The 23,203-nt window shown below is 42.3% G+C and overlaps 1 protein-coding gene across 1 annotated transcript in view; it reads left to right on the top strand.

Annotated features, from left to right (window-relative positions):
- The first annotated feature begins 6,564 nt into the window (after positions 1 to 6,564).
- ITPK1 (inositol-tetrakisphosphate 1-kinase) overlaps positions 6,565 to 23,203 on the top strand; it is a 127,872-nt gene continuing 111,233 nt past the window's right edge. Inside the window, exons 1-2 of the mRNA XM_054380696.1 lie at positions 6,565 to 6,581; positions 6,756 to 6,947. Coding sequence (XP_054236671.1) covers positions 6,853 to 6,947 — 95 coding nt within the window. The 5' untranslated portion in view covers positions 6,565 to 6,581; positions 6,756 to 6,852. The remainder of the gene's footprint in view (positions 6,582 to 6,755; positions 6,948 to 23,203) is intronic.

Raw genomic sequence — 23,203 nt, 5'->3', positions numbered from 1 at the left:
TACAGTAGTAAATAGGATTTAAGTTAATGCATCACTGATTCCTAAGTATGAAAGGTTTGCAAGCACAAAAGGAACAGCACCTAACGCATAGCAGGGCTTTCCCAGCATCTTTAGTAAACTTCCAGATAGCTGTTTCATGTCTTAAAGAACTATTGGCTGTCCAGAGGAGGCTCCCTGTGGTTAGGATTAGGGTTGTTTAAAAAAAAAAAATTTAAGCTTTGCTGATAAAGCATGAGTTTGCTCTGTGGGCATGTCACAAGCAGAAATGGGGTATGTTCTTCTACCATGTGCTCATATGCTGAAGATACTACCAGATGGATTGATTTTGGTTTCTTTTATCTAAAATGCTACTATTGGTTGGCTTTGGAATAGTATTGGTATGGGATTTGGAAATGCTTTTATTCATCTATTCATTTTGCACTTTTAAGTCTACACATTGTGGTAGCTTCTGAAAAGATAAAAATTGCTGCCCCTCCCGGGGAGCAAAAAAGCCAGTGTCTCCTGGCCTGACCATACAGAAACAGCATGATGTTTTTCTGAAGCTTGTGGCCTGTGAACTTTTAGTGAACTCTGAGGAAGCATTTAAACAAAACAGGAAAAGGGTCCTCAATCTTCAGAGGCATAAGCATGAGAAGAAAGTGCAAGTAATGGTGTGGCACTGCAGGCCACATTGGACTTTTATCTTTCCTGTTTTCTCAGTTTTAGCAGTTTAAAAGGTTCAACTGTAGCCACAAACAGCTTGTGGAAGTGGAGGACCACTGGAAGGAGAACAAGTGCTTTAGGTCTTCTGGAACAATGTGTTCTTAACACAATAGGCAAGGACAGATGTAAGCCAGCAAACTACATGATAATAGTGCTAGGACTCATATATGTCCATGTCACTTTTTATGTAAGATTTATATGTTCATGTCAGTCTTATTTACATTCATCATTTTAAAAAATGATTAAAAAATGATGAAAAAATAAATTCCAGCAACACAAAATATATCTGATGGATTTTTTTTGTGGAAAGATGACTAATTTAGCTGGAAGCACGTTCCCAGAATTGTCGTAAGTACTTAAAACTACCTGATTAAAAAAACCCACCACCTATAACCTGAGTAACTGTTAGCATGAAACTGTAGGTAGAGCAAACCTCAGTCCAGCTTAATCCTTAACCAAGTCTCAATCCAAATCTAATACATTGTCAGGTCACCCAAATTCTTCAGAGAACATAGTTGCACATATAGTCTGAATCATTTTAACTATGCTGAAGCAGACAGGTGAGTAAATCTCTCCATGTGTCTGAAGAGTTTGCATAAGCATTTCAATGTAGCAAGCAAGAGAGCTACAGCAACGTATAGCAGTGCAGTCTGTATCCATACTTGGGATTTGACTAACAAATGTAAATCAGTTTAAATTCATAGTTATACTGGCACAGGACTTCTCCATCTTTTACATCTTTGCCACACGTTTTTTGTGGTTTTAAATTCTTTGTTCACTGATGATATGCTTTCCTTGGCTTATGAGCTCATACACTCTGCAGCCAAATTGCCACAAGCCAAGCGAGCAAACTTGTCAGCAAGATTCTTTCTTACTTTCCTGCAGCATGTACATTCATCAGAGCTCAAGATAGTCAAACTTTTGTGCTGTGCTTACATAAAGTAAGACATATCTTCTCATAATGGTGGTTTCCTTGCAGTTTAAAAATAAACTTCATGGTTATCCTGACTTTATGATGAACATAACTAATATAGCTATCTAAGTAGTGCTCAGCTGGGGCTGATCAGAGTTAGCTCAGGAATGCCTGAATGGCACTACATTGGCTCACACAGATATGGTAATTTTTCAAGCATCATTGTTAACTGCTTTTGGAAGGTTTGTGAGCCCTTCTGGTTGGATGCCTTCTGCTCTCTACAAGATCACAAAAATACTGATGAGTCTCAGCCAGTCCTCACTAATCCTTCTTTTCTCTATAAAATCAAAATGATGCATCATAAACTGCATAGGTTGTTAGGTGAGTAAGGGAGTAAGTCACATGGATGAACATCATGCTATCACCATCCTCTGCTATTGCTGCCAAATGGGATCACCACCAACAGAGGCAGCTTGGTGCTTTCTTTGTCTAGCTTCATCTTTCTAGCCTCTTTACTGCCTTCTGCCTTGTGCCACTGTGGATGGTGACCCAGCCTGAGGAATTGGTTTGGATTAAGACTAACATACTGTTGTCAACTTTGAGTTTTAGTCAAGCTCAGTTCCTAGCTCCCTGATCCTGTTCACACACAGCCATGTGAACACGTGGGCTGTTGTAAAGATGGGTGAGACGGAAGGTGAGAACAAGCAGCAGTTTTTGGAGGGATTGCTTCTCTGAACAGCAACGCCTGATTTAGTTGACTGTAAAATGACAAATCTTCGTATGCAGTCTCTCTGGGCAACGGGTTGTTCAGAGAAACGAAGTTGGCCTGCATCAGCCACTAGAGGGGTCTCCCTCCCACGAGTCACTGCAGAAAACCTACAGCGGCTGCTTGAAATTTGCCTCTTGCCTTCGTGTTAGCCTTCGTGATTTTGAACACAAAAATTAAAAATGAATTTTCACCCCCAGTACTTTCACTGTTTTATCATTTAAAAGCTGCTAGCCCAGAGCACATTTGGAAAAGTTTCCAGACAATAGCTGAGATTATTTTTTGTCAGAAATTAGGTAAGAAACAACCATACAGTAGAGAAGCACAGCTTCACTGACACATCCTCTAGTGAGCCACTATGAGAGGAAGTAATACCTGGCCTTTTTACGAGTCTTGCAGTATGAATCTGTTGTAGGTATAGCAGAGACCTGAGGAAATGCTACCCCAACATGCTTCTCATGCATTTCTGTCTACCTGCCTCACTGGTGATGAGCAGTCCCAGGTGCTGTGCAGCACTAGGACTTGTCTTTGAGTCCTTCAAAGCCAAGAAGCTGCAGTGCAGCACCTGCAGGATTTTGTTGGGTATTTTGTGTGCTCCCTCCCTAGAGCCTCATTCCGGCAGTGCCTTTAGCACATGATCCGACTTGGCAGTTTGGCCGACTGGAGGAAGGGGAGACCTGATCTGATGTGGAAGGCTCATCTGCAGCGGAGTAACATCTGTCTTGTAATAATAATTAAAAACCAAAGCAAACAAAGCAACCCCCTTACATTCCAGGCAGTGAAAATAACATCACCTTCTTTCCACTCATTTAAAAAAATCTGGCTATGACTTTTGCCAGGTGCCGAGCAAATTGCTCTTAGTCCTTCATTGAGATATTGTACTACAATAACCAATGAAGTGAATGGAGATGTCTCATTTTGTTCTAAAATGAACTGCCATGGAATTTCCCTAACTTGTGAAACATCACATATGTCCAGCCTCCTTGGAGCCCCTGCATTTGTTGAAAGGGTTAGAAGACAAGGTGTGAGAGATTCCAGCTAAACAAGGGAAACCTGCTTTGACCTGCAGCTGAAGCTAAGATGAAGAGGAAGACAGTTTTGATTGCTGAAGGGCGCAAGATCTTAATCAACTCTCACCTCCATAATTAGCATGAAGCATTTAATGACGTACTGCTTGCAACACTGGGCCACAGAAAGAGTCAGCTTGCTCCTGATCAGAAACTGGGTAAACATTACCCTGGGGCTTTTTGTGGTCACAGGTTTGGCATTGCCTGAACTGGCTCTGCAATATAAACAGAACATTGTAATTTATTTAGTAACACTGTGCACCAAAATGCAGTGCAGTGGTGCACCAGATAAACTGTTCAAGGGTTAAGATTTAAGAAAAAGAGAGGCAACTTAAAATAAAGGGATTTACCATCTTTTTCCTCCCTAAGACTGAACCTGTTATCTGATACATGTCATTCAAATTTGTCTGTATTTGAGCAAACCAGATTTCTCCTTTGTAGCTCCTGTGCTTCATTTCCACAGGAGCCAAGAATGCTCAACACCTTTGAAAACTTGCTCTCTTCTTTCTTCTGGAAAGAAGTTAATAAATGTTTCTTTCTCTGCAGACTGTTTTAGATTGGTCTGAAACAGTGACATTTCTTAAAGAAGACACATTCAGAAATAGTGTAGGAAGATGGCTTCAATAATGTCGTATTTCAATCTGTTCATATTCCACTGTAAAATAATTACAGATTTTGAGTTTAATATACTGATGCAAATTTTAATAGTCCAAAATAAGTGCAATGACATGACAGCTGGAAACCCCCCCACTCATGTTAGGAAAATGAAACTGTTAAAAACAGGAAACCCCAATCAAACTGTTCCAGGACTCTTAATTTTTATAATAATTGATAAAGTCTTGTATTTGGGCCTTTTTAGGTTACAAGTTTTCCTGGAGTTACCGTTGCTTTCCTGAAATAATTAAATATCAGTGAAACATTCTGCATCAGGAATTGTGCTATCAAAATACATTTAGTAATTCTAATTAACTGTACAAAAATATGTGGATATGATAAAAAGTGCTCCGAAAAATAAAGGTTATAACATATCACTGGCAGATAATTTAAGATGGAAAGAAATAAGCATATTTATTCCTCTAAGGCAATGGAGAAAAAGTGCTATTATATACATTTTTAAAAGCATCGGTACAAGCTGTTTGCAGGCAATTCCACTCTCTGCCTACTTTCTCATATACTTTTGGTTTAGGATGACTTCACTATTCATGTAAATAATGACAGGAATGTAAAATGGTCTCTATATACTCTCTAGGCCAATGACCCCTTAAGGCTTTCCACCTTCTTTCCTTTGAATGGATGCTTCTATTATTTTTCCAATACTCTGCTGAAGTTATTAAACTGCATTTGTCATGATGCTGTGAGTCAGCAGATTTCACTGAGCTGTTTCAGCTGTACCAGGGCTCCAAGCCTGGTTCACAGAATGTATTGTCATACCTCTAGAATCTGTGTCTGAGTTTAGGATTGTAGGTACTGCCCACCACTCTGTGAAAGATGTAATTATTCCATTTTCAAAGAGGCAGAAAAAAACGTTCAGACTGGAGGATACTCATGAAGAAGAGAAACAAAGATGGGAACATTACACTTGTGCTCTGAGATACCACAATAATTTTAGACTGAAACATTCTTCCTCTGAAATGAAGCACAGAACAGCTGCCTTGGTATTTAGGAATGCACAACCCAAAAATCAGAGTGATGGCTCATGCTGGCATTGCCTGCCTTCTCCTGTCTCCTGGGAAAAAAAAAAAAAAAAGGAGTTAAATAAGAAATAACTATTACTGAAACTTCTGTTAAATCCTCACAGATACTTCCAAATGCTGGAAGAAGGTTTTTACACCGAAAACTCTTATTTACTGGAATCTTTTTTTCTGTGTAAGACATACACTTTTATACTGAATAACTGGTTTCAGTAGCTCTAATAGGAAATGTAAGTAGCTGTATAATCTGTTTTTCCTTTGGTAATCAAAATTAGATGGCCCACGAGCCATCTGGGATGGGCCTCACTCCCAGCGCGCGCACTGGATGCCTCCGGCCCCGAAGCCCCGACAAGAACGGCGCGGTTTGCGCCGGCACCGCTCCGGCGGCCGGCCCAGCAGCCTGGAGAAGCGGGCCGGGGGTGGCCCAGACACCTGGGCTCGGGCCGAAGACAAGCGCGGCGCAGAGAGGCCCTTCAGGAGAGATTTGTCCAAGGAAAGCATGGTCCCTGCCCTCCACCGCGACGCTCAGTGCCGAGCCCTGGAGCTGCCACCCGCTGTCGCCTAGAAGCCGGGCACAGTAGTTCCCTGAATTTTACTGCTGACAGCCCATCCCACTTTTTTTTTTTTCCCCCCTTTTATGGACAAGGCAGAGGCACAGCTCACCTCAGCAGGCAGACCCTCGGCCGAGGACATGGCACCCGTCTGCCACCCCGCCGCCAGAAGGATGCCCCCAAGCGGTGCTGATTGCAGTGACAGATGCATAGCAGAAAACGGCGAGGGCGGCCTGACCACACGTGTCCTCGGCGGGGCAGGAGCCGCGCTGGCACCGCCCTCCACCAGCTGGACCAGCCCCAAGAAGGAGCACGGTCTCCTTAACGCGGCGGGGCAGGAGCCGCGCTGGCACCGCCCTCCATCAGCTGGACCAGCCCCAAGAAGGGGCATGGTCTCTTTAACGCGGCGGCGCGGCCCCGCTCGCCCCCTGCTGGCGACGGGGTGGCAGAAGGGCGCCGTGCCCGCGGGGCGGGCGAGGCCCCTTGGTGGGAGCGGGGCCACGGCGTGGCGGGTGTGTCCCTGTCGTTGCTCGCCCACCCACTCGCCCGCCCCTGTGCTGTGGGCTGGGAGAGGAGGGGACGAGCTGGAGGAGGAGGAGGAAGTGGAGGCGGCTGCGAATAGCGGGCAAATGGGGAGCTGAGCGGCTGCAGCTGCACCGCGGCCGTGCAGCAGCAGCAGCGGCGGACGGGCACGGAGGCGAGCTCCGCGGCGGGGTCTGTGTGGGTGGCGGCGGCCCAGCAGAGGGGCGGCGGGGCGCGGAGCGGCGGTGGGTGCTGCTCGACGAGCAGCAGGGGCTGCATGCCTGCTCGGCTGGCCGCGCCACGGCTGGCAGCAGGCGGGCGGGGATAGAGGCTTCCTTGCCGGCAGAGGCACCTTTGCTGCTCGCCTCGGTGAGCTGCCTGCCCGGTGTGGGGAAGGCCTATTGGGGGCTATACCCCGCTCGCCGGCGGCGACGGATGCTGCGCCTGGCTCGGTAGAGCGGCGCGACTTGGGCGGGTGGGGGGGTAGTGCCGAAGTCCTCCGTGAGCAACCGACTGATTTTCCTTTCTCTTCTTTTACTGAAGCGTTGCTTGAAGGCGCCGAGTGTGAGCGGTAGCCGGGCTGTTCCGTGGGCTTATACCCCTCCTGGCGGGGCGGCCGCCACCTCTCCAGGCCGTCACTATGCAGACCTTTCTGAAAGGGAAGCGGGTGGGCTACTGGCTGAGTGAGAAGAAGATCAGGAAGCTGAATTTCCAGGCCTTCGCCGAGCTGTGCCGGTAAGGAGGCGGCCGCCGTCGTGCCGCGGGGAGCGCCGGGGCGGCGGCCGAGGGGCGCGGCGGCCGCGGGCCACTCCGGGCTCGGCCGTGGTTTGCGGCGGCCGTCGGGCGTTTTGTTCTCGGTGTGTGATTCCCTTCAGCTGGCTCTGTTTGCTCGGACCAAGGGGAGTCAGGGCTGGCCAGCGTCTTCCAGGCGCGTTGCTCGGCGCCCGCAGGGCCGCGTCTGAGGTCTTCTGCCTTCTGCTCACCTGGGCTACTCAATCCCGGGAGGCTCGAGCCGGGGCGATGCGCATCGTGTGCATGAGTGAGGGCCCAGCACTGGCCTGGTCTGCTGCCTGGGTACATTTCTGTCACCTCTTGTCAAGAAGTCTCTAGTATTCCCTGTGAAATAGTAAGGTCCACGAAACCCCCAAATGAGACTAAGATTCAGAGCTGAAATTGAGTTATTATTAGCAAGAGTCAAATGACTGAAAATAGCTTTTCTTGATGTGGTGCAAACCCACGTAAAATTAGGGTATACAAACCCCTGAGTGAGCTTGTATTCACTTGAGAGATGAATGAGATGTCTGAAAGTGGTATAACTGCATCTATTTTCTGCAGTCCTAGAGGTAAAGGTTAGTTTGATAAGCTGTAAGTAGACTTTATCCAAATAGCTTAGAGGATAATATATCTACTTTATTACACAATTTTACTATTTAATTGGAAGTATAAATTCCAGGTGGGTCCAGGATCTTGTGACACATACATTACAGCTTCTGATACTGAATAACAGCGTTTACTTACTACTGCCTAATAATATTTGTAACAAGTGTATGAAAGAAATTTTGATAACTGAAAATCTTATAAGTAATCCATGTTCCTAGTTTCTGTGAAGTTTGTTCAAACTTTTCAGAATATATTGTACAATACTTCAAATACGTTTTATTAAACCATGTCACGCTAGAAACAGCAGTCCCTGTGAAATTTCTGTTGGCAGCACTTACTCCTTTCTGTGAACATGGAGGCAGAGGAAACAAAACTATTTCGAGAAAGCAACAGAAGCTTTTACATCAGCTTGTATTCTTGGCATTCTGTGTTCTCTCTGTCAAACTTCAGCAAAACTTAGAGTTTTTTAAAGTTTAGAAAAGGCTGCACATTCTGGTTCAACGTATTTTTAAAGTTCCTGTGATTCTCTAAGTAAAATACTTCTAGGTGAGTAATGCCAGGCTTTGACCTTGCCTAAGAGATTTTCGATTGGTTTTTGTGACACTCAGAAATGCACTTTGACCTCTAATAACCCTAAGAAAAATGTCATTTTGAGGAGCTTGAGGTTTGGTATATGCTTTTTCATGCCCAGAAGCAACAGCTGATCTCAAAAAAATGCATGAAAAGCTTTTTGTAATGGTTTGTCTTTCATTCTCAATATTCTTATAGTTAGAAATCTCCAGAACTGACTTTCTGTTCTTCACTGTCCTTGTCTCTCTTTTTTCTCTACTTCAGAAATTTCATTACACTTGTGTTGCATAACACAGATCTACAATTTCTATGTATACTGTAGAAATTTATTAATAGTTTTATGTCCTCACAGTGCTGAGAAAATTGACCCCAAAATCTGTCTTGCTACACTTTACTAATTTCTTGATGAAAATTAGGCTATCTCATTCCACACAGGCTGTGCTCACTTTGAATAGTGTTTGCAGGCATTGGATAGATATGTCTGTTCAGTTATGCTTTAATATTTTTAAAAGTTTAAATATTAGCCTTTCTGCGAAAGATGAGTTAAGTATTTGGTTTAAAGATCAGTACAGTCACTGGAGCATGCTCTGTTTTGCTTCCTAGTAACTTCCATTGACACCAGTGGGAAGCTTCATTCATATAGGCAAAGATTTAAAGAACTTATGCATAATATCTATTTGGTTGCTTGTGTGTTTGTAAGCTTTTGTTGCTGTAGAAAAAGTGGTGCCAGGCTCAACGTACATCTTAGCAGAAATACTGTGTATGGTAGGAAATAAAGCCAGTGGACTCATTCCTGTACAGTGATTCATGCATTAGTGTGGACTACGTGTGTATCTGTCTACTCTTTGTACTTTATGGTGACTGTTACTCGGAATTTATGTGCTTGTTGCCTAGGGATATACTTTCTGGATGACTACAAAGTTCACTTTTGTTTGTATGGGTTTGCGCTGAAGCGGTTGTATAATCCAGGAAAGTAAGAGAAGCCTCCTAATGAGCTCTTGAGGCATGCTGAGTATCAGGACTATGCTAGGATGAGAAAAGTCTTTGCTTCTTTGGAGTCTGCCAGGGCAGCCACTTCTAATGCAAAACGCTGGTGTCTAGAGGGATCAAGGACAGACATTTCAAAATCTATTTGAACCATCCTCTGAGAGGTAGTCTAAGTGCTGGACCACTTTCTTAGGAGTGGTTCCAGGTTTTTTCTGTAGCAGCTGAAATGCTGTTATATTGTCCTAGTTGAAATGAGACATGAGTGGACCAGGTGCTGCTGTGAGTTAAGGTGCTGCTTTGCGGGACAGGCATGTCTGCCTTCAGGTTTCTGCTCCACAAAGACTGGGCAGGAACTTAAAATACTTTCCTCATGTTTGTATCTATCTTTAAAGTGAACCTTAGGCTGCTGGGTTTCAATGGGTTTCCCTCTTAATCTTTGGCATCTGTATTTTTCTAGTTTGTTACCATACAACTTACAGTCACTTGCCTTCTTTTCTTAAAAATTTTACATGGTTATGTAAAGTCCTGGTTACAAATGTCATAGGCAAAAGTTGCTTGGGGCTTTTGCCTGAGCTTTGTACCCACAAGGTAAGCTTCTTTGTATCAAAGGCCTTTGAGCTCACCTGTACCTTTAGGGTCTCCTAAGGGAGGCTGAACCAGAATATGGGCTAGGCTCATTTCCATCCTCTGCCTGAACCTGCCACTGTGTATAGGGAGGAATGGGAGATCCCTTCCCCAGTGCTTGGATAGCCATCTTCCATGCTCTGCCTGTAGCACCATGGCAAGGGTCATCCCTCTGGGGTGAGGAGTGTCCTCAGTTCTGATCTCTGCTTCTCACAGTGGTTTTCACTTCTACCCAGCAACTCTTTTCTACGTAAGCTGTTGAAGTAAGACTTCTATGTTCCTTTCTGTCATTGATACAGTCTCAGTGGGGACAAGAGAGTCTGTTTCACTCACTGATGTATGGGCATTCCTGTTTGAGATGTAATATGGAGTTGAACTCTTCTGTGTAGAACAGGGCATTTGGTATAGGCTTCTTTTCTCCTCAGGGAATTTATTAGATGGGAGGCAATTTAAGAAACTACTGCTGCCAAGTTGTCCTGTGCTTTTTACTAGGATGCCATAATTTATGTTGAAATTGCTATTATCTGCATGCTAGCATATATGTTACAGCTGCATTTCCCACAGTAGGACCCCTTATAGGACTCCAGTGTGCAAATGCCTGGTGTGGTGCATCTGAAGTAGACTTTCCTGTGTGTCTTTACATTCAGCTCCACCAAGGTGATGGCACAGAGCTTTAGGTAGCTGGCAGCTGGTGAAAAATAAATTATCTATAGCCTGTTAAAAAGTAAGACAAGGTTTCTGTGGACTCCTGACTGAGAATTTAGGAGCCTGTGATGTAAGCATGTAGTTCGGACGTTGTCATGTGTCCCTGCCACTGCCGAAAGGAACAGTTCCTTCTTCCTATAGCTGCTTAGCTTTGTCCTCTGTTTAAGGCTAGGTTTAGTGGTTATGCAGTTGGCAAAGACTCTCAGTCCAGTCAGTTCCCTGCTCATCACATTGACCTTGGAGTGATTGTTGCTGTGCAGGTGCATGAGTGCTAATACAAGGTTAGGGAAATGGAGATGCCCTGTTCCATCGCAGAGATGTCAGAGCTCTGTTCTAAATTGCAGGTGGTGGTAAAGACTCTTGGATACCCATATTACCCTTTTGTAAAATATGTATAGATGTACTGCCAGGTCTCTCTGGATGTTGTGAATCAAAAATTTCTGTTCACATTATGCAAGGAGTGGTGGTGGTGGTACAGAAAAATTTGTGTATCTGGTCAGAAAATGAGCTCTGTGTGTTTTGGCACCAGTTCAGATTAGTGAGGTGCAGCCACTTAAAAATGTCTGCTTTATGAAAGCCTCAGTTTCCTTGGTGGTTGTCCTGCGTGTCATCTGTTAACATAGTCTCTTCTGGGAGACAGAGAGATGAGGCAGTAAGGTTATGGCAACGTGAGTAAGTCACAGTGATATGAGGTGAAGTTAAATATGCTTCATCCAAGAGGAGGCAAATTAAATTTACCTCATGCTGAATGGTAAGCTACTTCTCAGTTATTTTGGGCAATAGCATTCACATGTGAAACTCTTAAGTTTGCATGGCAATGTGGTAGCTATATACATGATGACTCAATTTCCTCTTCCCAATGTGTAGAGAATAGTAAAGAAGTCAGGGAGTTGCCTGAAGATATAATCTGTCGTGATAAATCCTGCAATTTGACAGACAGAGGAACTGTCCTGGTTTGGGTTGGAGCAGAGCAGATTTGGTTTGGTGGTTTTGCTTTTTGGCTTTGTCTGTTCTGGGTGGCTGCACTTTGAGATGGGTTGCGTACTTTTGTGGGCAGTGTCTGCTTCTGCTGGTGGTGGTATTTGATGCTTCTGGTTGGTACCAAGGATTGGTATGCAGGCTGGGGTCACTGCTGAGTCTTGTGTGCTATATTGGGGGTGGAGGCTGCACCTGCAGGGAGAAGTGAACAATTTGGATGGCCCTGGGGTGACCAGCAGGGTGTTCTGTTCTGAATACATCATCATCAGTGTGGGGCTGGGGTATCGCAGGAGTTGAGCTCTTTTTCAATGACTGGTATTCTGGGAGGGCTCTGTCCATTTTGCGTTTGATCCTGATCCATGAGTCCCTGAATCTGATTCCCATCTGCCAACGAGTTGAGTCTAGGACTTCTCCCCCAGTGGTAACGTCACAATGAGGTATTTGCCACTGGGGAGTTGGGTTCAGTATTGGCTTGTGTATAGTTTATTTTGTTGTTATTGTTTTCATTAAAGTAGTTTTAGTTTTCCAATCCATAAGTCTTTCTCCCTTATTCCTTTTTCCTTCCCCTTTGGGAAGGGAAAAGAGTTCATAAGAGAGCATCTGTCACTCATTTAGTGGCTGGCCCAGCCCTAACCTTTGATAAGAACTGTGCTTGTACATCTTAATGTCCAGATTATTTATGATCAGTTTTTACTGTACTGTGGTTTTCATAAAAGCAAGGTGAGCATCTGGGAGGAAAAAGTAATCGGGAAATAATAGCAATTCCAAGAAAATCGAATTCTCCCCACAAAACAAAAGGGAAGTGAGGTAATTCAAAAGGCCTTCTGGTACAGCCCAATTGTAGTTTTTAGTAAGCAAGCCAAATTGTCATCTTCCCTCTTTGGGAGATCCACCGTGGCAAACTGATAGCGTTCATTGACGCACAAGAAGCTGCGCTGCCTTGGTCTGGTTTGGATTCCCAGGTGCTGCCCACTGCTGAAGACTTCTGAAACTTGATACGACGTTCTTTAATTGCTACCTGCATCAGTTCAGCAGGTCTTGGGTTTATGCAAGGGAGTGTACTTTTCTTTGGGAGGAAGTAGCTCCTGTTAGAGCATATATCACTTGTCCTCAAGAGCACTTTGGTATGACGAGTCACTCTGGTGTTTTTTTGTTTGGTTGGTTGTTTTTTTTTATTTATTTGTTTTGTGTTTTTCTTTAGGTTGTTTTGGTGTGTGGTTTTTTTTAATTGAGTTATAATGAAGCTGTTTTGATGTAGATACTGGATCAGTCTGATGACATAGCAACCAATGATTTTTTTCCTACCAGATTATTAGTGTGGCTAATTTAATGCCTAATTTAAATTTCTATGTGACTCAAACTTAGTGGGTTTTTTTGTTTGTTTGCTTGGTTGGGTTTTTGTTTGTTTTTAAACTAATTGTTCAACTTCTGCCCATTTATTTTTTTTAACAGTTATGCCTTCCTTTAGCAATAGGAGAAGCTACTCTGTTTAGTAAACTATCATAAAATGATAAACACTGTTGCAAATGTTGTGAATCTGTATGTCTCTCTTTTAAACGTTATTTCTGGTCTCATGTGCCGTGGGCTGTACACAAGACCTTAAAGATGAGTTTTAAGATAGATTTAAGAATAATGCTGGTTTGAGGGTATTAAATTAATCTGTTTCTTTATATAGCAGTCCATGAAGTATACTGCATATTTTTTCCAGGAAGAACTCGGGGGATTTTTGTTAACCCCAATTCCCCACAAAACCCCCTAAATACTGCTTTTGTTAAATGCTTGGCTTGTACTGGTTAGCTTTTACAGCCTTAAAAGCCATAAAAATAAAACGTAGGTGTGTTGATCAATAGTTCCCATTGTTGCTTGTGTTAGTCTGAAATACTATACCCTGAGAAGTAACTGGGTGCCGGATGGGTGGATAAGTTTCTTAGACATCAGCTCTAATAAAGACTTCAAACTGAAACCAACCTAATGGTAGAAGTTATGCTAAGACATGAAAAGTGTTTGTGGTAGTAGCAAAACACCCTTATATTTTTTGGAGGAAAAGTTGTCTGTATTTCTGTGTTCCTACTCCTTCCAAGAGTCTGTAGAGAAGCCTTGACATGGCAGAAGTGGATATATGTGTGTTTTCTTTGTCTCTGAGAGCACTTACTGGTAGGCATCCTTCTTGGAAAAAGCTTGCAGAACCATTTCATGGGAACATTTCATGAACATAACAATCACTCTTTCAGAGCCACTTTGTTTCATGGTCTAGCAATCATTTACCTCAGGTTCAGGAAGTTTGCATCCTCCTTATGGTACATCCTTTTACCACAACCTGTTTGAACTGATATGCAGCAAGGACCAATAACAGGCTCGGTCAGGTGGTATCTCTTCAGAGAAAGATCTGTGTTCTTTTGCACATTGCAGGCTGAATACAAATTGACGGCATTGCCAACAAAAAAAGCGAATCTTGGGGTATGTTAAGTTGGAACAGGGCTTTCAAGGCACATGAAGTAATGCCTGTGTTCTGCACAGCACTGATAAGGTTGCTGCTGCAGTAGCCTCACGTATTGCCTTCGGTTTGGGGCACAACATTTCAAGGAAAAAGCAGGTCAGGTGGAGACTGCCTGAAAGACAGCAGTGAGAAGGATCAGAGGTCTTGAAAATACTGTGTTACTCAACATAAAGAGGAGGAGGACACTGTAAAAAGCTGTTACAGGAAAAAAAAAAGAGGAAACCCCAACGAACACTGAACACAGCCCCCTTTCCTCCCCAAAAAACCCAACCAACCAACAAAAACCAACAAAACAAGTGTATTCTCCAGTTCCATTATACACAGAACAAAAAGTAGTGGCCTTCAGCTGTGGCAAGAAGGAGGGGTGATAGATAAATGGAAAAGATACTGTGATTGTCTAGGTAGGCAATGGAATATCTCTTCAACTTCTAGGAACGACTTGGACAAACATGCTTGGCATGACATGGGCCTATGCCCTGTTTTCAAGTCAGAAGATGTTGACCTCTCCTGAGGTCACTACTGTCTCTAGTTTGGTTCAATCTTTAATAGTGCAAAAGATGCTTGAGAAACAGTGGTTTGTGTACATTAAGTAGTTTAAAGTTACTTCACTAATTCGGGAGTCATGCCTTGAACTCCAGGCACACAGTCTAATAAATGTGTGCAGCTTTTTGGAGTATCTAGGCTCAGCCTGAGGGTGGTGTCAGGGGTGACAAAGCGTTTGCTCTGCTTTAATGTGCTGCACCTGGGAACCACTGATTGACAGTGTATCCCCTGATATTAACCATGTAATGTGCCAACAGCCCCACAGTTGATACTTTTCGGTGAGTTGACATTCTTGAACAGGTTCCAAAAAACCAAGGAAGTAGAGCACGTGAAACACGCTAAAATAAACATATAAATAGATAGAATAAGCACCTGTGCTGGGCATATCTGTGCTGTAATGCTGTGGAACAAACTCTCTTCTGTCTGGTTATCTTCTTTTTCTAATTTTTGTGGTCAGTCCTCGAAACAATAGTTTGTTTTGTACTGATGGAATTTAACTCTCATCAGGAGTTACGCCTTTTATATGATCAAGGAAGAAACTGCTGATACTTCCATACTGTCCAAATACTGAACAAATACTATTAGCATTCTCCCTCTGCAGAGAGAGATCCTACTCGGAGCACAAACACATACTTTAAGAATGACTTTCAAAATTACTGAGTTTCACTGAGGGGGGGGGATACCCTGTAGTTCCAAATAAAATGCCTTTAATTATAGTTCTGTTTCCTCTCAGCTGCAGCACTTGGGCTGTTTGGGCCACGGTGTGATTGTCACTCATACAAATTCTGTCAATTAATTCCTGTGAGTTGGGAACCAATGCAGAAATCCACTCTTTTCCACAGCCAGGCTACTACCTGTGTGGGCAGAGGCTATGCACTCATTGAGTTTGCTCTGAGGGCTCCCAGGCTTCTGATCTGTAGAATGGAGGGTTGTGTTTCTAAGTCTAATAATGTTTTAGGAAAGTCATTGGCAGAGCCAGGCCCAGAACTTGGAAGCAGATTCAGTTCATGTTGAGCTGTTTAATCTTCTCTGCTCAGATGCCAGTTAGTGAAGATTTATGTCTCATTTTGTCTTGTCACATACTGCTGAGTCATGCGTGCTTGCTTGGAAGAATTTGAAGCTGGTCCTTCCTCTCAAAAAACAGGCTGTCTCTTCATCACACTTCACACAGGCTTTTCTTTCTCCTTGTCAACAAGTCATCTTCAGTCCTTCCTTTCTGTAACACATTGGTTCTGCATGCTTGGTCTGGGTTCTGAAACTGAATTCTCCATGATGCTCCCAGCAAAAAAGGAAAAATGCTTGAATGAGACATGTCTGTAATAAAAGACAAAATACTAAATCTTGATCTGAGAAGCTGGGATGCTCCTGGACATCATTCATAAGCCCCACATTGGTCCTGTCAGACAACATCATGAAGGAGCATGCACATTGATCAAGGCTTTCCTTAAGAGTACTGCTGGGCTAAAAGAGACCTTGCTTGAGTTGAATGTTTTGACTGTAAGAGACACAGTTGTGCTTTTCTGAAACTGTGTGTTTTAAAGTGCTTGTGACTTTTTCTGCTGTCTGTAATTTTTCCCCTGATACTACGTATGGATCAGTGTATGCAGCAGTGTGATGTGTTCCATTGCAGCAGGAGGAAATAGTTCAGGGAATTACTTGAAAACAAGACATTTGTCATTGCATGTTGTAGGGCTTAGTAATGATTCTGCCTGACCTTGATAAAGTTATCTGCACGTCAGGGCAACTGGTTAATAGCTGATACAACAAGCGATGTGTGGGGTGATTAATGGCACTGGAAGGAAATGATATGATAAAGGTCCACTTGTGACATGCCACGCCTGCCCCATCTGCAGCCACAGTGCTGCACTATGAAATGACTTTTGTGGTTAAAAGAATTGGAGTAATGACAAAACTTATTCCTTACTTTGTCAGCCTGGTTTCACTACAGAAATGAAAGGTGTCATCATTTGTATAGGTGGCCTACTAAACACTGCATGTTTCAGCAGTATGTTATATTTTAGTGAGTCCAGCAGTGACCACTTAACCCTGATCAAATATGTTATTTTTTTAGGTGTGTTTCAGTGGGAATCTTGCTTATTTCCTTGTATTTAAAAACCAAACCACAGAAATGAATATAAATACTGATAACTGTTGCTCTTTAGCTCTTTCTGCATGCCATACAGCTATGAATACGTGCTTCTTTGTTAAGGAACGTGCAGTTCCTTTGTATTACAAAAACTTGTAATAATCTCTGTTCGGGAGATCTTACAGGCTGAAGATCCAGCCCTCTCTGCCAGCTATCACTGGAGTTTTGTACCAGTGCAGCTAGTATAGGCTCTCCTTACTGCCATTTGAAGGGTAAGAGGGTGGTATGGGGTAATGGCAAGGTTATTCCTGTACAAGTTCATTAGTTTCGTAGGAGAAACCTGAACTGCTTGCAGTTTTTTTCGTTGACAGGCTGGACAAAGAGCATGAGGCCAGCCAAAAAGACCTGAACATGGTCAACCAGGACCTGAGTGGTGGTTGTAGCAGATGCTCTTATAAACTGTGAGGCACAGAACAAATGTGCTCATCTTCTCCTTGGCAGATCCTCTTGCCTTCTGTCAATCACTGGTCTACAGACTTTGGCAGTGAATTATGTCCATAGTACCATGTTTAATAGCCAGAGATGGATCTGCTCCACACAAACCTTTTAATACAGTTTTGAACTCACTTTCCTTCCTGCCATCATATGAATGTAAGGAAGCTATCAGCACTTGTTGGCTATTCACTGGTTCTGCTGAGAGTAAAACATGAGCAAATATAAAGTTGCTTATGCTGTGTTGTGGGGTGTTTTTCTTGGTGTTTTGTTTTGTGTGTGTTTGTTCTTTTTGTTTGTTTTAAACCGGTAGAGGAATGTTGTTTTTCTTTAAATGTATGTATGTATTTGTTTTTCTTTAAATGTATGTATGTATACACACATTTTACCAAAAAAAGAGCACCCTGGCTCTTGATTCGTTTATTTTTTTAAACAGTCATTTCAGTCAAGGTCTTGTAAGAAGTTCAGAAGTCAGATGTTCTTTCTGGCTAACAATTCTTGCAAAAGAGGGACGAGGGACTAAAAACAGGTACAGCTTAGCAGCCAGCTTCTAACTTCATCTCGTGCATGCTAATCTGTGATTTACAATCAAGGGTTTTGTGGAATAGAAGACCCTTGTAATTGAAGAGAGTGTCCAGATTCATATTTGCTGCCTGACTGTGTTAAGTGGTAGTGTAGAAGGGAAGCACTCTCCAAACATGAAGCACAGTATTAGTACTGCAGGTGTAACAGAAGCCCTGTCTCTGTAGCATTAATAGCAAATATACACTTCAAATAAAATCTGCAAGTATCTTGTCCGATACTGAAAGCATTGAATTTTTCTGCTCTTTCTGTTTTCTGTTAACATTGCCTTTCTGTAGTTTCAAGTATGGCTTTGAGAACTGCTTCAACTCAGCAGTCTTTCACATTGGTGAGTCTAAACCAGATTTTTCTTTGCCAGTCAGTCTCATGCACTCAGACCAGCCTAATGGTTTTAGAGTTACTGTGATGTCTGGCACAGGTGCATGCTGACAATGTGTTGACTTGCGATGTTTGCATCACATGTGGCTGTAGTGTTAGTGTCCTGTGAGATAATTTGGGTAAACCACATTATCGAGAGGCTTTACGAGGCCCCCTGGTGTGATAGAGCTGTGTGTGAAGCTCAGCATTCAGATATGCTTGCTAGTCGGAGGGGTGGGAAGAGGAGGATAGAGGGAGCTTGTTCTGAGGTTGCCTGTGGTGCTGCTCTTGTTTTGCCGACAAAGAGGGTGCTTAATTCGCTGGAGCTGTCAATCTGGCAGTTTTCAAGCAGTGAAAGAAAACTCCTATAAAAGTGTGCGTAAAAGCGCATGTGGAGGAGGACAGGGGAAAAAGAAACTAAGCAAGTCTGCTATTCTGATGAAAGGATGATGGAAAAAGAGAATTGTAGTTGCTGACCTGCACCCTGTATCTGGCAGAAAAGGTGAAGGCACAAAAGGGGAGAAATATCATTGCCAGCACACTGGGTTGGAGGACCATGTGCTGTGTAAAGAGCATGTGATGATAAAATCGACTGGGACCCTTTGTCACTCAGTTTTCTTTTTCAAAACTGCTGCCTTTTAAAATAGCTTTAATCTGTGGAGAGAAAATGGTTTGTGCTACACTTTTAGCTGTTCCTGCTTGCATGGACTGCAAGTGGGAGCTGGGGCTACAGGAGGAAAAGATTGCTCTGAAGGTGGACAGGCACTGAATGGGGTTATGTTTTGACTTTGGGGCTTGACGTTTTGGTGTAACCTTTATTTCTGTCTCAAGGAATAAATCAAAATCCAGGGACTCTGTCAAGCAGTAGCATTTTTGACCTTTTTCCTGGCCTTCATAAAACCAAAATTTTAGCATGCTTTGAGAAACATGAAGTACAGACTTAGTGCTAGATAGGGTGTTGAACTCTGTTTTCTTAGTCTTTCTGATGCTATTTTATGCCCTCAGTTTTCAGCATCTGAGAGAATTTATGCATTGAGTTGTGTTTTATTCACAATTCAGTAAAGTGAAAAACCTTTGGTTATAGACACACACAAGTTTAAATTGCTTTTGTTGGGGGGCTAACTTTGTTTCAGAAACTCTCTAGCTGGTTTCCCTTCTGATTCCTCTGTTACTGCAATGTGATTGTGGCTTCGCTTTTTATGTATGCTATAGGGCAGTGATCTTCCCTTCTGTTGCTTACTGGTTAGTGATGGATTGCCTGTTTTTCAAATAGCATTGCATCTCAAGGTCAAGCTTTCTTGTGGATCAGAAGTGTGGTTTGTTTCTTTTTTTTTTTTCAGTAGAAACAGTGGGTCTTACTATTGTCTGGTCTAACTCTAACTGAAAGCCCCTCTTGGGTATCTTTTCCTTAAAGTATATAACAGGTTATTCCTCATTCTGGATTTTGTAATCAAATCACACGAATCTTTAGCATATAAGCTTATGTCTCCCTGAGAAGGCTCTGGAGAGTAGAGAAGACTTGACTGCTGCTGGTCAGCTGCTGTGTTTTAATTTTGAATGTTTCAAAGAGGCTGGTGGGTTGCAAGTGCTCATTTGAGTCAACTAGGATTCTGCCTGTTGGAGCCCAGAATCATACAGGAAGGAACCAGAAGTTATTGATTAAGGAAAACATAGTTGTTGGGGAGTTCTGTCTTTTTTCTCTAAGTAATAAACTCAGGTGCACAGTTCAGAATTATGTATGCAGCAGACAATCACTTCCATGTGCATTGTGCCAACCACCAGCTTTTCTAGTAAGACTTTTTTTCTCGCTTTTGTGCTGCTGTGTTAAGCAGTTTCCTGATCAGCTCAGTGCTGCATCTTGGCTCACAATAGGTATTGTTTGTATGGGGATTGACACAATATTTTTGTACTGTGATTTGATCACTCATTTGTCTTGAATAATCTAGTAAAATGTAATGCTTAATCCTCTTCCTTTTTCGCAGGTTTTCCTTTTGTATTGTTGCAGTGGTAATGAAACAGTGTAGCTCTAATTGCAAGGGATTACTGAAGAAAACCAGTATTTTTGGATGTTTCTTTTATCTTTGGCTATAGAAAACATTAACAAAAGTTGCCTGACTTTTCCCTTGTGCCTAGTCTCTCCTCTTTGCCATTGTGAAAAAGATCTGTAGAACCAGACGAGAGAGCCTTTTTCAAACTGGAAAATGTGTTTCTGAAACCACAGAACATGTCTAGAGCATTTACTATGGCTAATGTGTTTTTACAGTACCTTTTTTCCCCTTTGTTAGCTTTGGTACCAGTGGACTGTGGAAGTATTACATGTTTCCTCCCTACCCCAAATTACAGTAACTGCAGTTAGGAGACCTTAATTAAAATGCTTGGTTTGTATCTTAGGCAAAGAATTTGGAAACAAAGTAATTTAATTCTAAATCTGTTGTTCTGTAGATGAATTAGAAGGGGGTCGAGTTCTCTGTACAAGTGCTTATGCCTAAAGTAGTAATCCTTACATATGAATTAGGCTGAGAATTCTCAAAAGCACTTAACTTGTTAAGGTGCTGACTTTGCTTGGTCTTGTTGAGATCTGAGCGTGGTTGCAGACCTTGACCTAGTCCAGCTTCTTCTGAAGCTGTTGGAAATCTTTGTAGCTGGATTCCTTGGGAACTGGATATACTTGGTGTTGAGAGGTGGTTTTGTTTGTCTGCTCTTTGGTTGGTTGGTTTGGTTTTGTTTTGATTGGAAAGCCTGAGAGACAAGGATAGAAATGGAGTTTGTTCAGTGGCACAAGTTCAGTTGTAAACTTAGAATCAACATATGGTCTTCTTTTGCTGGTTTATCCTTGTTTTGTTGTACCATAACTATAGAGAGCAGGCACTTAAAAGATGTAATGGCTTGATAATAATGATTGATGGCCAAGAATCAAAAGCATGGTAGGTATTAAATGAAACATGCAACCATGGTGCAATTGAAAGTACTCTAAGTGCCTACTTGGCCTAGGGAAGCATCCGGTAGTGTTTTTGTAGGACCAAGTGTAATATTTGAGTTTCCTGTTTCTTATTAGTGCTGCTGTCACTGTTTTTTGTGTTGACTGATATGTGGATGTGAAAGCTCCTTGTGGGAATAGATTTTTAGCACACTTGTTGCTGCTGGTAGTGAAACCTGAAATACAGGATAATTGTTTCTGGAAAGGGTGCATGTCAATGTAAAATCTTCCTGTTCTCTTCCCATTAAATTGAATTAGATTGCCAGTTGTTTGGGGCTGATCCAGGCAGAATGAAGGAGCCTAGTAGTGCTGCTAATATTACAGTAAAGGAAGACTTGTGCTGGAGAATGTTCTTGGTTAAATAGTTTTCACTTTTTAAAACAGTAATGTCTGGGGGTCGTGTTTTCAGCAGCCACTTTTGCCTTGAGGGGATAATTGTTGGCGTCTTCTAGAAGAATATGGATGAAAGTTCTTTTTCAGTTAAGTTTGACCTTCTTTTGATGAAATGAAAAAAGGGGTTAGGTGTTCTTGGGGTGTTTTTCCCATTCTCTGTGGTTTTGAGTATGAAAATTCTTACCCTTCTCTTCCTCCCTCTCTTTCAACATCTCAGGAAAATAAATTGTTTATTCAAAATACCTGATGTTAGTATTGGATGCTGTACTGTAAATGTGTAGTTTGACTACGAGGGAGTTTTGAAGCATGTCGCCCAGATAGCTTTGAAATATGAGTAAAGTCTTAAGCATGCATGGATGAACTGCAAACAATTGAAATGTGTTTAAATCTTCATTGGGGTTGGGGTTGTACAGGGAGTTTCTGTATCAAGGCATATTCTCTGAGAATATCATTCTCTCTAGCAAGAAAGAATAGAGACATAGGCTGGGCAGCCAGAACAGGGTTGGCTTTTGGCTCTGTAGCGGGCTTCATTGTAACTTAAGAAATCAGTGAATTTCCCAGTATATTACTTCTTCTACCTGTCAAATGCAGGAATAATACCAACCTGTCAGAATGCTGTCATGTGGCTGAACTAACTGCACACTGCTCATGGATCACTGGCTCTCAAAGGGGAGCTGAAGTCTTTATCACTTTTATCTTTCTGTTTGTCAGCAGCTCTTGCTTCTGTCTATTCCAAAGCATGGTTCAAAATTAAAAATTCAAATTGTTAAAATTTGTCTGCTTCTTATTGGCTATTTCTATAAAAGAAATATGATTGAACCCAGTTGTCGAGGACCCCAACGTATTTTAACACTTTCAGCCCTCTTGATTGCTATTCTCTGTCAGACCTGATTAATTAGTAAATGTTTTCAGTTTATCATATACAGATGAACTGATTACAACTTTTGCCAAGCTAGGATTTTATCTTCTTGCATCGACTTTCTTAACTTGGCTATTTTAAATTGTGGTGAAAATAAGTGACAGAAAGGAGGATCCAGTCCAGCCCAGAAGAGACAGTGGTAATGATAAGTGGTGTTTTCTTGCTTTTATGTTTCTCTTCTACTCGTGGGAGTGCCCAAGTTCCAAAAAGGCCCTTGTAACCCTGCAGATAGAGCAAGTAGTTGCCATTTTCCAAGGGCACACAAAACCTGATGAAATAGAGCAGAATGAAAACTCTGGAAGTTGTGAATAAATTGAGCTTGAGCTAATGGGAGGGTTGGGTTTTTTTAGTGATAAAACAGTTTACCTAACATGGGAACTTTGGAATAAGACCTCTCCAACAGTAGTAATCTTTAATTCTTATAGCAGCTTACCTGAGAAGGTGCTATGTAACTTACTTGTCTAGCTGTGAACCAAAAAACAAATGGCTTCTCAGAAGTGATTCATTTTCTTTCACATCTATCTATAGGTTGTTTACTGGGTCTGGCTCTTCAGGAAAGTTTTACTCCTTTGTGTTTATTATACACAATTTTATTTGTAATAAATGTCTGAATGACTCAAATGATTGTCTGAGGGTTGTATCCAAAGTGGGCAGCAGTTTTGGTTTTTCATGCTTATTTAAAAATCAAAAGATGAAGTATTTTTTACAGCCTTTTTCCTGAAGAAAGCTACTGTTCACTATTGTACCAAGAAACTACTCGTTTGTTAGGGATTTTTTTTGGTGCCTTCCCTCCTGCCCCTCTAAATGAGGCTCTGGATTTCCTGTTTTCTGAAGAATAGAATAATTTGATTTGTTGTCTGAAGTGATGCTTGAAAAATAGCATAATTGCTGATTTGAGTGA

This window comes from Indicator indicator, chromosome 4, assembly GCF_027791375.1.
Source record: "Indicator indicator isolate 239-I01 chromosome 4, UM_Iind_1.1, whole genome shotgun sequence".
NCBI classification, from domain to species: domain Eukaryota; kingdom Metazoa; phylum Chordata; class Aves; order Piciformes; family Indicatoridae; genus Indicator; species Indicator indicator.
Note: the sequence above shows the minus strand (reverse complement) of the source record. Positions and strands in the feature narration are given on the sequence as shown.